At 29.8% G+C, this 16,645-nt stretch overlaps 1 protein-coding gene across 1 annotated transcript; it reads left to right on the forward strand.

Moving 5' to 3' along the window:
- Window positions 1-14,328: 14,328 nt before the first annotated feature.
- On the forward strand, window positions 14,329-16,180 carry LOC110661334 (probable aspartyl protease At4g16563). Its single transcript, XM_021819926.2, has one exon. It carries the CDS (start codon window positions 14,404-14,406, stop codon window positions 15,811-15,813), a length of 1,410 nt encoding a protein of 469 aa, XP_021675618.2. The 5' UTR covers window positions 14,329-14,403; the 3' UTR covers window positions 15,814-16,180.
- The last annotated feature ends 465 nt before the right edge of the window (window positions 16,181-16,645 follow it).

The following is a 16,645-nucleotide window of genomic DNA, read 5'->3' on the forward strand; positions in this document are numbered from 1 at the left end:
CAAAAGAGTTCAATAAGGTATACAACCAAAGAGCATGCCTAGCGTTTAACTAAATATATACAGACATATACGTGAATACATAAGTATGCCTTGAATATAAATTATTAATATTAAAATTATAAATATAATCAATATTTACTCACAAATTAACCAAAGATCATTGAGGCTCCTAGAAATAGGAGGAGGGTTGACTTGGTTTACCTAAACAATTATATTCATAAATTTATCAATATTAAAACAAAGCAAGGACTTAAAGAGTTAAAGATACCCTAAATCAATGCTAGATATCCAGCAGAGTTTCTCCTGTACTTAGGACCTACTCAACTTGTAAAATAGCTCAAATAATACTTTCTAATCCAAGGGCCTTAGGCCCACAACACAACAACATCATAATGCCCCTCCTAGGCTGCCACAACAACAAAAACTTACATATTTATATTAGTCAGCTATTAAGCTTAAAACTAACATTTTGCAAAAACTATCAAAACTAACCCCAAAAATTCTATAATCATGCCTCACAATCCTTCACAAGGCTATTATAATAATACAATTGGAATCATAATTTTTTAACTATCAATGAATATATTATAAATTTTATTCTAAACTTAACCTTAGGTAAATGAGATATTTGAAGTTCGGGCCCCATTTACCTATGTCAATTTTGACACCTGGGATGCTTCCGAGGTATCTGAAAAATGGTGGAAAGTACTATAATATTGACCTACTTCTGAAGTGGGTCCGATAGCCCATGTTTCTGACCTGAAAATGCAGTCCCAGTCGTCGATGGAATTTCCTCGAAAAGAAAATACCTATGCGAAGCTCACAACACCAGAAGTTAAAATATAATTTTTATTTAAAAATTTAGGATGTTACAGTCTTAGCCCCTTATGTATAATGTATAAGTAGATGGACATGTAATTTATGAGTGGATAGTACTCTGCTGGTGTTTAAAGGATTACAAATATGTAATATTCGTTAAAGTATGATGATGTATATATTGTATTAACCCTTTTGAAGGTATACATATTGAACCATTATACTTTAGATCTTATGTATGTTAAGGAACCATTATTATGTTATGAATAATTATGTATGGATAAAGCGACTAAGGTGTAATGGTTTGATGTATATTAAGAGGATGAGATGTAAAAATGTATGTATGTTTCTCAGGTTTCAGGCTTACAATGGATTCCGATGGCCTTAAGTTGATCTGATTCCTAGCTCTGGTAACGGCCCTTGAGTTGGATCATTACATTTATTATTTGCAAGTGAACATATTTTCTATGTTTTTTCTTGTTTTCCATGAAAAATGAAAATTATTATTTTCTTATAAAATAAAAAATAGAAAGCAGAAAATTATTTTCCACAAATAAACAGATTTTTAAATTTCCATGAAGTATGAAAATCTCTCATTTAATTGACACTTTATTTCAATTTCTTGAGAAATCAGAAAGCAATTTCTTTTATTTTCGATAAATTAACTTACTCACTCTATGAGAATAAATTAATTTCCAGAAAGAAATTTTTTCACAAAGTAGAAAATTTTAAACCAAACATAACTTTACTAGGATGATATTTCCATTAATTTTCCTACTATCATTTTAGATATATTCTAGCCATCGTATTAAAAGGTTGTAGCTGGATTTTGTTTTAGGCGTCTGTCAGTGTCTTCTGTTGCAAGAAGAGCAAGGGGTCGATGGTGAGCTTGCCAAATTCATTATGGTAAATAAAATCAACCTTCTATAGATAAGTACACGCTTTCTCATGAAGAATCAAGTAAATATTCAGTGTGTCTCCGACATGAAATAAATAGAAGTATGAATACACATATAGAATAGCTTCCTACAAATTGCAGGTTGAGATAGAAGTAGGAATGGAGACGATGGTGACAGTCGCAACTTGATGCAATACAATACAATGGCGCATGTGGATGCGTTTCTAGTGAAATCATTACCTTCGATTCCCTCATTTATGCTTCCTTCACTCCATGCAGATCTTATCTTCTAGTCAGATTATATTTGACCATCTTATGTGTGAATGAATGGGGTGACAATTTTAGAAGGTGAGAGGATAATTAAAATTGAAAAAAAAAATAATTAAAAAAATAAAGGGTTAAAATTAAATTTATTAAATTTATTTATATTCATATTTAATTTACATCGATTTATCTCTAACACCGTTAAATAAGTTATTCGTTTCAGTTATTAGATATAATTGATATTTAATTAATATAATTGATAAACATGCCAAAATTATAAATGATATTGAATAAATTAAATAGTTATAATTTTATATTAGCTTCATTTTTAGGGTTTTTTCTAATCAATTATAGAATTTTTTATTATTTAAACTATATTACCTTTTAAAATATTTATCACTTACCAAGTTTTTTTTATTCAAAATATTTTTTTTATATTAATAAATTATTTATAATTATTTGAAATAATAGATAAACATAAAAAAATTATAAATAATAATTAATCTATTTATAATGTTTATTTTCATATAATAAAAAATATGTATATACATTAAAATAATTGTATTTTTAAAATTATATTTTAATTTATATATATTATATAATAAATTAATAGTTATATATTTATTTTAATAAAAAACAAATAATATAATATATACATATAATAATAATAATTAAAGATAATTTTATCAAATATTTAAGAAATATTAGTTATCATCCATTATTAACTATCAAAAATATTTATGGTTATATTTAAAAATTAAATTAAATAGTTAATAAATAAATTAAATTATATCAAATTATATTAAATAGATATTGATTCATATTAAACCATATTAAATAATTATATCTTATTAAATTAATCAAACATAATATAATATCAATCATGTTATATAGTCTGCGTAATGAAAGAGTCATCGTGATCGCCCGCCAATCCAAATTACCACTTCTGTGTATGAATAGAGGTAGTCATCCCACAATCTCTTTACTTTAACATTGTATTTGATCGGGGAAAGAAAAATAATGAGAGAAAAATGAAAAAATTAATAATAATAAGAAAAAAATATTTTTTTTCTTTTATATTTGAATAATAAAAAGAAAATATAAGAGAAAAAATTATTTTATAAATAGTAAAATTATAATTTTATTCATAATTTAAAAAATAAAACTTATATAATATAGTCATATATTTATGATTTTATATATATTTTTTTTATTTTTTTTTATTTTAAAGATAAAATAGAAGCGAATAAAATACTTTTATTTTCTTCTAAAATTCTCTTTTCTCTTTTATTTTCTTTTTATTCAAATACAAAATAATAAAAAATAAAATTATTTTATTTTTAAATTTTCTTTTTCCTTTTATTTTATCTTTGTTCAAACTTAATATAAATATGAAGATAACTCAAATATTATTTATATTTTAAATATTTATTGTTCACATATATTTTAAAAAATGTATATATTTTTCATTTAAAAAATGTGTAATTTTATTATTAAAGTATAATATTTATATATAAAGATATTAGAAATTAATAAAATTAAAATTTTATTATTATTCTTTGTAAAATTATAATTTCAAAAATTGATTATACAAATAAATTAAATAATTATACAAGATAATTTGCACGAAACGTGAAATAACGATTAATTAAATTACAAATTGGCCTATAAATTTTGAACCTAATTACTACGCCGCAGTCCGCTTTGCATTGCCGACACATTGTTTTTCCTGTGAAGTACTATCGAATCTTAACCGTCGGATGAAGATTTTCTCGGTTCGATGAATCTAAAAAAGATGAGCGCGAAATGGATGGAATGTGGACCAGAGAGAGACGATTACGGTGGACACACGTGCGAACAGCCGCCGGTTAAATAACCGACGTCGACACAGAGACAAAGTGTGTCTCCGGAGCAGACATATCAGTAAAAAGGAGAAGAAGTGTGTCTGAATAATTATTAGACGTGTGACGTTTGATTATTATGATTTGTGTGTGTCAGATTCACAAAACGCCTTTGTCTTCTAATCTCATTGATGATGAATTGATGGATGGATGGATGAATGGATGGTTGGATTTCTCGAGATTTTCAATATCTTGGAACTGCTGCCACCTGTTACCTCTAGACGGTTATAAGTTCGTTTCAACTACCTCTCACGTGCGCTATATGTTTTTCTTTGTTGATTATATTTTCATTTCATAAAATTCTAATATTACTAAATTATAATTTTATAAATGAATTAAGCTCCTAAAAAATAATTTGGTGTAATTATTATACAAATTAAAAAAAAATTAATTCAACTTTTGAGTATTTTCATTTTTCACTGCCAACCTGCCATGTACAAGTGTATAACATCTTTCTATGTTAATATTATGTTATATAGATTTTTTTTATATTTATTATAAATGTAAAATATATATATATATAAATAATAATAAATAAAATATTTATAAAAATCTTATTAATTAAATTTAAATTTAATTATAATTTATTTATAATTATTTGAATCTGTTTCAAACCTGTGTGATATTTAGATTTTGATTGAGATAGGGAAAACGTGAATTAAGGGAGTGGGGAAGGAGATCTTAACGTAGATATTGAAGATATTCAAAGATCCATGCATGATGTTATACTCCATCTCTAATGCATTTCTCAAGTATCCGATCTCAAAGAATCATTGAATTCTCTCTTTCACATGTACATGGTCATAGCCCATCATCCGCCAAATTTGCTCTCTCTCTCTCTCTACATATATATATGATTCCATCAAATTTTATTTTATTATTATTGATTCTTAAATAAGATTCAATAAATAAAATATTAATTATAAGTTTTAACTTGTATATTGATAATAGAATGATAGAATTTCGAAATTAATATAGTCTGATTAATAAAATATATAATTACAATAATGATATTATTTGTTAATAGTGTGTTGATCAAATGGTTAGTTTATAATTTAAAAAAATAAAAATTTTAATTTTAATCTTAATTTTATTTAATATTAAAAATAAATATTTATCTGCCTCTTTAAAATTCTCTCTTTATCTATCTCCTCATTTCTACTGTAACCTTTTTCGGATGATCATCGATAAGTATTTTTAATAGTGATTGCTCTCTTTTCTTTTTATTATTTTGTATTTTTTTTTGATAATATTTAAATTCGTGTCTTTTTAAATTATGTATTTGAATTTTATCTTATCTTTTTAGAAAATTTGTTATCTCATCTTCTATGAACATCTAGTATTTTCTCTTTTGCAAGCATTTATTATTTCCCTCACTATAAGAATTTTCTTTTTACAAAGTTATTAGATGTTTAATTTTTTATTTGGATAGAAGTGCCATAAGAATATTCAGATTTTCTCAATTTAAAAACTTTTATCAATAAAATTAAATATTTCAAATCAAAATAATTACTATTATATATTGTATAAGTGATTTATTTTAAATTTTATTTTGAAAAAATTATAGTAGTATGAAATTTGTATTTCATATTTTATTTCTCTATCAATTTAATAAAAGCTTTATCTTCTATTTTTTTTTTAAATTCATTGATAATAGTTTTCTTATCTCATAAAATTATATAAAAAAAAATCCTTCTTAAATATTAAAAAATAATTTTATAATTTGCTCATATTAAGTGTTATTTTATTGACACTTACCTTCTTGAGATGTTAAAAAGATATCAATTACAAGAGAAATAGGTCTTCCGATTATGAACCTATTCCTTCCATCCACTAATAGTGTATAATTTGTTTGGTAGACTTCATCCACTTTTAAATAACAAATATATACAATAAGTCTTTTATAAACTTTAATATAATATACAATAATAAGTCAATTCTCTATTATAGAAAAATAAAAAAAATATATATATTTATTTTAATTTAAATTAAAAATATATAGTAAACTAATTGTGATTATAAAGTGGGATATTAATTTTTTTATTAAATTATTATTTTTTTATATTTTTGAATAATTTTAAAAAATTTAAATATTTGACAACTTATAAATAATTTCAACTAATTTTTATCATATATTTAGAATGTCGCATGAACTCAATCCATCATAAATCATTCACTTTCACCATATCAAATATATATATTTAATATTCAATCAATTAATAATGGAAATTAATATTGTACGCTTGAATACTTATTATTATGCCAAAAATTTAAATGGTTAGCAAAGATGCATCTTCTATAGAATATCCCACTAAGTTATTCTTATTCAATGTCAATAATTGAAGGAGCGGAAGCATGGTAATTGGTGCATTGGAGCATTGAATTTTAAAATTTTTCTTCTAGGGTTTCATGCATCATGCCACATCTTTTATATGCCTAATTAATTTCAATGCTCAATTACATATTAAAACACTTTTAATATGTATTAGGATCTTTATTTTTCATTTAAAATTGTGAAGTAATAAATTAATTCAATTAAACCCTAATTTGAAAGAAGAATTTGGGCACTAACATTTTTTATGCACTATGGATGAATTGACACCTTTAGGAAGCTCCTAGGACTCAAAGTGTTGTCCCTCTAGCTTGTCCACACCAAGATCACCAATAGCAGCTCCCAATTTTGCTTCTCAAGCCTTCCCAATCAATTATAAGTTAGGGTTTTGCTTTTAGAGAGGTTATATATGTGTATAAAATACTAGAAACAATTTATAGCAATTTTAATTCAAAAGAAATGAATGATTCTCTTTGAATTGATGAAGAAAACAAGAAGAGGGAGAGGGAATAGTGGCTGCTGCCACCCTTAGAATAGTGAGAGTTATCTTTTTTAATTTTTTTTTCTTTCCCTTTTATAATTAGGTCAAATAATCACTTAAACCATTTGCTATATGTTACATCACATTGCATCTTATTTTTAATTGACTTAATCTTATTAAACCAAGTGTCAAAGCTAGACTTAATCTTGACTTTGATCATTTTACATGATAGGAAGACAAATGACAAGTTTATATGGTGTCATGTGTCACCATTTTATGGTGTCATGTGTCACTATGTGAAATTACCAAATTACCTTTATATTGTAATTTTGAGTTCTAAACCCAAAATCATTATTTCTCCTCTTCTAATCAATTTAATCAAATATAAATTAACTAATTAATCTCTATTAATTAATTTCTCATAATTAAGTTCATATTTAAACACTTTAAATATAAATTTAACTTATACTATACATCCAATAACCTATATTTGGTTTCAATCCATGTGTAACACCCCAAATTTTTTTGTTATTTATTATGTTGTGAGAAATATTAATATTTTAATTTTATTTAAATTTTAGGACATTATTTGAAAATTTTCAGGTTTTAGAAATCGGGTTCAATTTTTTGAAAATATAAACTTTGATGATTTTTAAAAATTAATTTAAAGACCACATGGTAAAACTAAAAATATATTTAGAGTCTACGAATTTTTATGAGTTTTCTAGAATTTGTGGGCCTGGTTTTCGGTCTCAATGCAGAGTAAAAATTCAAAATTTTGTATCTTGAATCGAACTGGCCCAATCAAACTGGACCGGATCAGACCAGTCGAATCAGACCAGCTTCTTCTTCCTTTTTCTTTCTCCCCGCGTGCGTCCCGACCTCCCCTCATTCCCTTCCCATTTTCTCTCTCCTCCCTCACCCCCAGGTCGCGCCGCCACCTCCCCAGCCACCCCACCTCGCCGGCGTGCTGCCCCACCACCTCCCCACGGCCAGCCGACGCTCCAGCGGCCGAAAAACTCGCTTAAACGCCTCCCCTGCGCGTGTGCGACGCTTCGTCTTTCCGGCCGAAATTCGGTCGATCCGGCCACCGATTGGGCCGGGTCTTGTGTCAAACAACATCTACACCTCGAGAGCTTTCCATAGACACCAAGAACACCAAAATCCATCGAGCAATTTATCTAATTTTGGTTCGAAAAGTTTTAGCCACTTTTGATTTCTGGGCTAGATTTCTCACAAACCGTGAATCCCACGAGAAAACCGAGAGTACCAAAGAGCTCCACATGTTGAGAGCTTCGCGGCAATATAAATTTCAAATTTTTTCAACACCGTTTTTCGGTGGGTCCCACGAAATTTCGTAGTGTTTTTTCGAGCATTAAATGAGCTTAGAAAATTCCGTAAAAATTTTATACTAACCCCTGTGTTGTGCGCTTCGTGTAGGTATATTCAATTCGTGAAATTCGACAGTTGTCCGGGTCTGTGAATTTCCGGTCATACAGACCGGCTGTCGAAAAAGTCTCCGAATTGGATCGAGATTTTAGCTACCCTACCATTGTCAAATGTCCCGAGCGTGTCCCCGGAGTCAGAATCGACATAGGTAAACCCGAACCTTGCTTTTTCATAATTTTCTAGTGCTTAAATGGAATTAAAAATTCATAAATATTCGTGGTAGCTCAGAAAATTATGATTCTTTTCGCATTAGCCTAATAATATTTCTAAGGATCGCGAGGTGAAGTTTTAAAATTTTTAGAGTTTATTTGGGTAGTTTTTGCAAAAAGGGTTAATTATAAGGACTAAACTGTAATTTTACATATTGTGATTGATGACTGTTTGGATGGGCCCAGGAGGGGTTGTGTGATATGATTGAGTTGTGGGTGTATGGTTGGTGGATATAGAAGTGTGTTTTAAACCCATTTGCAGGTTGGGTAGGTCCTAGCTATAGGGGAGACTCTGCCGGATTTTCGGCACGACTTAGGACGTATTTGGTCTTTTCTTGGTTTGTATTGAGTCAATTGTATTAAACAATTGTAATAAAATTGTCAGGTGAGCCGAGACAGCCTTCTTCCTCCGCCCAGCCGCCACAGTGACTGCTGTCAAGTCTGTGAGTAAAATATTAATTTTAATTATAATTTCGATATTATTATATGTTCAAGCATGCTAATGCATCACTTATATGCGTATATCTATGTAGTTAAACTCTTGGCACATTTTATGTTGCATTCACAACTGTTAAAGTGCCATGGAAGTTGTTGTGGTAATTTAGCAGTGTGCGTGCATTGGTGTGCGTGTGATGTGGTGTTGACTATGGATAGGACGGGTAGACACGGCTTGAGATCTTCGCTGGGACTCGGTCCTTCGGGGTAGACATGGCTTGAGTTCTTCGCTGGGACCCCGATTTGGTTTATTAAGCGAAAGTCCGGCTTGAGTTCTTCGCTGGCACAGGTTGGATTTAAGAGAGCTGTATAGGGGATCAGCTCCCATATATTTATGATTTGACATTACTGGGTGTGTGAGTACTCCAAATTACTTTTTTGCTGTTATGATGTGAAAATATTGCTGATGTTGCATTTCACTCTACAGGGTGCATTAGCTTTAGATAGTTATAGAGATTATGATATTTTACTCTCTGAGTCGAACGCTCACTCCTGTTCAATATTTTTTCAGGCCACAGGAGGATATTTTTGAGGTTAACCTACTTTTCTCCCTCGTAGATCATTTATTAATGTTTGTATAATTCTGTTAACTTCTAGAATTTTCACATGTGTTAGAAATATTTATTTGATTTGGGTCTATAATATAAATTGTTATTTTGGACCTGTAAACTTATTATTATATGTATGTTCGATGGACTGGATGAGGGAGCTAAGCTCCCATTTATTTTTATGACATTTGAGTATGTGGAGGGTGAGCTAAGCTCCCCAATTGATTATATATATTGTGTTTACAGGTCGGATGAGTCAAAAACTCTCTGTTGAAAGGTCCATTTTATGGTCGAACTCTGTTAGGTTGAATTCTTGAAATTGGGCCCAAATGGGCCTTAGAGTTGGGTTAATGAATAGTTAGGCTTACAACGGGCCTCGGGGGCTTTAGGCTGGCCCAGGTCCTAGTGCCGGTCTGGCCCATAGGTTGGGTCGTGACACTATGCTAGGGACTTTGCAATCTCATAGCAAACCAAATCTATTTAATTAATCAATTAAACTCTTTAATTAATCAATTAAATCACATTTTACTTGGTGATTAACTTGTGTATGTGTGTGACTCACTAGGCTCATCACTAATTGGCAATGAGATATGATATTAATTCTTAATATCATCAGAACTTTTTCTTACCATAAATGATTTCTCTATATCATTTTAGGCATCTTATAGACCATGGTTGACACCTAGCATGGCGTGTCATGGCCACCCAATCAGTAACAAGAAATACCTTAAATGAACCTTTAATCATATGTTACCATGCACTAGAATCTTTCTATTACAAAATCCCAATTCGAGCTAGAGTCATGGTTAATGTCAAACCCCATTTGCTATGAACATTATGTTCTCTTTTAATTTCAGTTCTTGATTAATTATATTTTCTTGTCAGAAATTCTTTCCTGACTAAATCTGTCTGTCCTGGCCAGGAACTTGAAACATCAAGAATAATTAAATGAACATAGGATTTTATCCCTATATACTTAGAGTAACGGATTCCATCTTGATCAACACCTATCTCCATATATAACTAGTAGGAGCCAACACATACCCATATACCCATACACAGTACAAGTATGAAAGCAATATCAAACTCAAACCACCTATATACAAGATAACTATGTTATCTCAGGTCTAAAGATTATATACACTGATATGATATATGACAATGTATTGACAAGAGTAAACTCCATGTGCTTGTCATAAGCGTCACTGGTTCGGCCTACTTATCATGTATAAGTGCCTATCATATTTGTTATGTGGCATGAGACTCACCACTCTATTTTATTTATATCTCATATAAATACCTTGGGAACAAACATGATTACAATCTTTTCTGGATAAGTCATGTCCTTTGTGAAGTATCATCGATTGTGAACCAATTTATGATACTTTGTACTAGAAATACTGTCACTCATATTCTTAACAACTTAAGAATAAAATTTCTAACAAAATATCAATGAACCTTTTCTATTACACATAAATACATTATGTAAACGGAAAAGTAAAATCGCCTTTTATTAATAAAATATGTACAAGATACATACAAAATGATATGCTCTAGGACATACTACTAACTATATTTCTCAGCACCTGTTAGAGATTCAAACTCATGACATCGGCTTTAATATCAATTATAAGATCAAACGCTTACTATTATGCAAAAAACTTAAGTTGTGAACAGTGATGTAACTCATATCCCTTATAATGTAGTAGCCCAAACATCATGAGTCTAAATAATTTAGGTAGGATGTTAACTCACTGAGTAATTCTCATTTAATGCTAACAAAAATATAATTAATGCTCAATGAATGCATTATTCTTATGAAACACAATGCGTTATTCTTATGAAACATAGGCACATAATTAAAGCAATAATAAGCTTGACTAATTAGATTTTCACATCATCAACTACATGTTATAATTACTATATTAACTGGACCGAACACCATAATAATTGGGTTTAATTTATTAATTTTTGAAATTATTCATGAGATTAATAATTAAAGACTATTAAATTCAATATAATTTTAATCTAATGATGTGTTACATTTACTTCTTACTTAATCCATTCTTGTCTCACAATAGACTTTACAAAATGTTAAGCAAAATAGTAATATTTGTAAATTCATTATAAAGTTAATTATTTTAAATTATTCACAATTTCTTTTTTAACTGAATTTGAAGACAATCAAAATTAATTATTCATAAAATGCACTTGTGTTAAAATAAGTTGATAGACATTATGTGGCTCACTAAAAGGATGTTAATTTCGCTTACCCTCTTTTAAGTTTGATCAATATGATCGATTTTAATTATGGGTTGAAATCATTGATTTTGATTAAATTCAATGATTAATTTTTTTATAATTTTTTTTCTACATGAAAAGATATTGACTTTGGCCTAAATTGGATTGATCAGTTTCAATTCAATTTGGTCAATTTTAATTTGATCGGTTTGAATTCTGGATTGAATTTATATATTTCTAATTTCGAACTGAACTTATATATTTCTAATTTCGAACTGAACTTTGATCGAGTTTAAAAAAAATGAGGATATATCTTAAATATTACTGATAAAGTATTGGATGTGGAGCTCTTAATTAGAAAGAAATTTTCTTTTGCAAGAAAAGAATTGGAAATAGAAAGAGGAGAATTCAGTGGGAATGTTGGATTCTCTATAATCATTCCATTAATCATGTTGGGAAGACTTGTCCCATATTAAGAAAATACAAAAATGAAAGAGTAAATATAAGTGGTTGAGTCATAATATTAATTTAACTAATCAGTTTGATGTGTAAAGCTATTTAATCACTTTTATAAGTTCAAATTAAAAATAAATTAATATATAATTTGATTAGTATTTTCTTCAAATTTAACAAATTATTCTCTTATAATCGCAGACAATATTAGAAAATAACTAAGGATCCAATTACCCAATTTTCTTGAAATCTTGTATTTTTTTTCTTCCAAGTTGGAATGAGAAAATAGCTCTAAGATTCTTGTCAAGTTGGAAGGATTTATGTTGAAAAATTTTAAAGAAATCATGGATTTATCATAAATTGTTGGTTTGTTTTAAAAATTACACTTTAATTCATAAATTTTATTATCCTTATGCTTATTGAATTTTCGAAAACCATTTTATTTCTCCAAAATTTAAAAAAAAAAAAAATCCTTAGAGGCAGTGATGGATACACAAATAGCCCAATAACAAGAAATGTTTGTAAGTTTGTTTGGTATGTCTTTGCAGTCTAGGCTTGATAAATTTTTGTGTGGGCTACATGAGATAGTACAAATGAGCAATACTTGGGCCTCAGAGATTGAGACTGGTCTCATGCCCATTGGACACCAAAATCCTTTTATTTGCACAAAATTTTGGCCCATTTAGTTCTTAAAATTTCACTAATTATCTTTTAATTTATATTAATTATTTTATTCCAATCACTTAATTTCAATTTTTGTAAGAAAACGTCCACATGACAAATAATAGTAAAAAAAAAAATTATTCTTTTGCTCCTTTTTATTTTTTTCTTATTTTTATGATTAAAATAATTAATAATTATTATTAATAAAATTATTTTATTTTAATTAAATTTACTAAAAAAATTATTGATTACATATATTTTATTTATTATCAATTAAAATTTAATTTGTAACGACATAAAAAAAATAATATAATAATAAATTTTAAAATTTAAAATAATATTTATTAATATATGATATTTTATTAATATTTTAATTTTTTATATAAAAATAAATAATAAATAATAACAACAATAAATAATAATTTATAAATTTATTTTTGTTAAATATTAATTAAGTGTTAGTTAAAAAAAAAAAGAAATGAACTTGCAAACTAACTTTTTTTTAAGTAAAATTAAAGTTAGGGATTTTATTTTGACAAATTAAAGTTAAGTGATATAAATAAAATAATTACTTAAATTGAAGGATGATCAGTGTAATTTACCCTAAATTAATGAAACCCATGAATGTCTGACTGAGTTACAACATTTCACGTTTTGGTGCAGATTCGAGTAGTTTTATTGACATTTATGGAGAGGGTTTTAATATAATCCCACCCCAATATAAAGAGAAATATAATTTTACCATAATATAAAGATAAAAAAGGTGAGAAATACCTGAATTTAAAAAAAAAATTAGTGAGTTTAATTTAGTAGTCCTGAAGTTATTTTTAGGATATGAAATCTGAATCCTAATAAGGATTTATTGTTAAAAAAATAATTAAATTCAAAATAAAAACAATGCTAAAATTGGAAGAGGTAACCTATAATGTAAAGATAATTATATTAAGAGTATTACATTAAATAAATGAATGAAGGTCACATGTCAAGTGTAAAACACTCATGATACATGGTCGCTATTTGAGTATAATAACGGGTTTCCACACAAGGGATGTTAGGATGAATTCAGGAATATCAAGAGTGCAGTTGAATGGTTTGGTTGTGGATAAATTTGATTTGGATTTTAGGCAAATGGGTGATAACGTATATGATACATGAGTGTGACACTCCCCTCCTCCTGCCAATGTGTACGTTATAATAATGTTCCCAAGAAGAATTTCTACAAACACTACATGGGCATTCCTTCCTTCTCTCGCATCATCTGTTCATCTGCGCTCCTCTCGCAATCCAATCTTATAATTTTCCCCTCCAGCAACGTATACTTTCTCAACGGATAAAAAGACTTTCTACTTTGTAGCAACCAGCAAGGTCAATTTCCTTCCTTTCTGTCCCTTTTTATATTTTTTAAAATATTAGAAACGATTTTTATAGTATATTGTCATCAAGGGAGAAACTAGAATTTCAATTTTAAGAGGTAAAAATAAAAATTAAAAAGAAATTAAATAAAATTTTGAAAAAAATATCGGAGTAAGAAAAATAAAAGTACAAAATATTCCCCAGTACGCTGGTCTACCGTTACCCTACAACAACTACAAATAGTCCCTCTCCACCAATTCCCTTCTCATTCTTCCCAGTTCAGAAGCTACGTTACTTTCCATGGCTGAAGCTTCCTCTTCTTTTTCTCTTTCTTCTTGGCTTGTCCCTCTTCTCTTTCTATGCTCTGTTTTCCCTTTCACATCACCTTCCACTATCACCATCCCTCTCTCTCTGTCCACCCAACAATACCCTTCTTCAGATCCATTGAAAATCCTCAATCATCTATCTTCTCTATCCCTCTCCAGAGCTCACCATATCAAGTTTCCCTATACCAACTTCTCCGTCATCGAAATTCCTCTCTTCTCTCGCAGCTATGGTGGGTATTCCATGTCCCTGAGCTTCGGTACTCCGCCGCAGACTGTCAAGTTTGTCATGGACACTGGGAGTAGCCTTGTCTGGTTTCCCTGTACCTCTCGCTATCTTTGCAACGGATGTAACTTCCCAAACACCAATTTAACTAAAATCCCCAAGTTTATTCCAAAGCTATCGTCTTCTTCCAAGCTTGTTGGCTGCCAAAATCCCAAATGTGCTTGGATTTTTGGATCCAATGTGCAGTCTAATTGCCAAGGTTGTGACCCCAGCAACCAAAATTGTACCGAGGGTTGTCCTCCTTATATAATTCAGTACGGGTTAGGCTCCACAGCAGGGCTTTTACTATTAGAATCTCTTGATTTCCCGAATAAAACCGTAGCGGATTTTCTGGTTGGGTGCTCTATCATCTCCACCCGCCAACCTGAAGGAATTGCCGGCTTTGGTCGCAGCCCGGAGTCTCTCCCTCTACAATTGAAACTCAAGAAATTCTCTTACTGTTTGGTATCTCGCCGCTTCGATGACACTCAGGTGAGCGGCGACCTTATTCTGGATATGGGTTCGGATTCAGGCGATGCCAAGACCCCAGGCCTTCGTTACACACCATTTGCAAAGAACCCGACGGGGTCAAACCGAGCATTTAAAGAATATTACTATGTAATGCTACGAAAAATCTTAGTCGGCGACCACCATGTTAAAGTCCCGTACAATATCTCTGTGCCGCAATCCGACGGCAATGGAGGGACTATAGTGGACTCAGGCTCAACTTTCACGTTCATGGAGGGTCCAGTTTTTGAGTTAGTAGCCAAAGCATTCGAAAAGAAAATGGCTAACTCTACAATAGCCACTGAAGTGCAGAATCAGACAGGTTTAAGGCCGTGTTTCAATATTTCGGGCGAGAAATCGGTTGCTGTCCCGGAATTGATTTTTCAGTTCAAAGGTGGTGCTAAGATGCAATTACCTCTGGCAAATTATTTTGCATTTGTTGATTTTGGTGTCATCTGTTTAACACTTATCAGTGACAATGCGGCTGCTCCGGGAGGTGGTGGCGGCCGCAGCGGACCGGCGATTATCTTGGGGAGTTTTCAGCAGCAGAATTTTCACATAGAGTACGATTTGGAGAATGAAAGATTCGGATTTAAACAACACAGTTGTTCATGAGCTGGTTTTTGTCCCTACTAGTTTGAATAAAACAAGCCCCGTTAATTGGCTTTGGACATTATGGTTAGAGGGTTAATTCTCATTAATTGCACGCACATGGCAATAAAAGTGGTGGTGGACAGATACCCGACGCGGCCGTGGCGACAGCGATAGCGTTGATAACGGTGACAAACGAAGGTGGATGATAGGCTGCGGCAAATGGTAAGGAAATTAAACAACTTTTGTTGGGAATAATAATTTTTACAAAATAATTCAATTGGGTATCTGAATTTTAATTTAAATAATTTGTTGTCAATTGTATTTTAATTTAATTTGTTGTGAATTGCAACTTGCATAAATGAATTTACTTGATCTTAATTATCTTGAAGATGTTCTTGTATTGAATGAGATTTATTTTTTTATTTTTTTACAATGGTTCATTCGAAATAAATGAATTTAAAAGAATTCTTAGTTAATCATGTATAAATTTTTATTTTTTTTAAATGAAAATCTTCTATAGATAATTTTCTATTTTTGGTAGAAGGTTCTTTTCTTCACCAAGAAGCCAACAATACATGGAAAAATAGGATAAAAAAAAAAGGAGAAATCATAGAATCATCAATCCAATAAGGGGGAAAAGGAAGTAATGAATGAAATTTAGGGACCTTCCAAAGAAAAGTCCACTATTTTAGCTTGTGAAAGATGATGATTTAGGTATAGGTAGTGTGGGATCATATGAGTGATGAATAAGAACAAAAGAACAAGGGGGTTACCAAAGCACATGGGCTACCTAATGTGAATTGGAAAAAATTAAAATGGAGTAGGGTTTCAATTTGGAATTATCTCTCTCTAT

The sequence above is a fragment of the Hevea brasiliensis genome, chromosome 3, assembly GCF_030052815.1.
Source record: "Hevea brasiliensis isolate MT/VB/25A 57/8 chromosome 3, ASM3005281v1, whole genome shotgun sequence".
In the NCBI taxonomy this organism is placed as follows: Eukaryota; Viridiplantae; Streptophyta; class Magnoliopsida; order Malpighiales; family Euphorbiaceae; genus Hevea; species Hevea brasiliensis.

Coding starts and splice junctions, on each gene's coding strand:
- LOC110661334 (XM_021819926.2), top strand. CDS start 14,404: ATGGCTGAAGCTTCCTCTTCTTTTTCTCTTTCTTCTTGGCTTGTCCCT.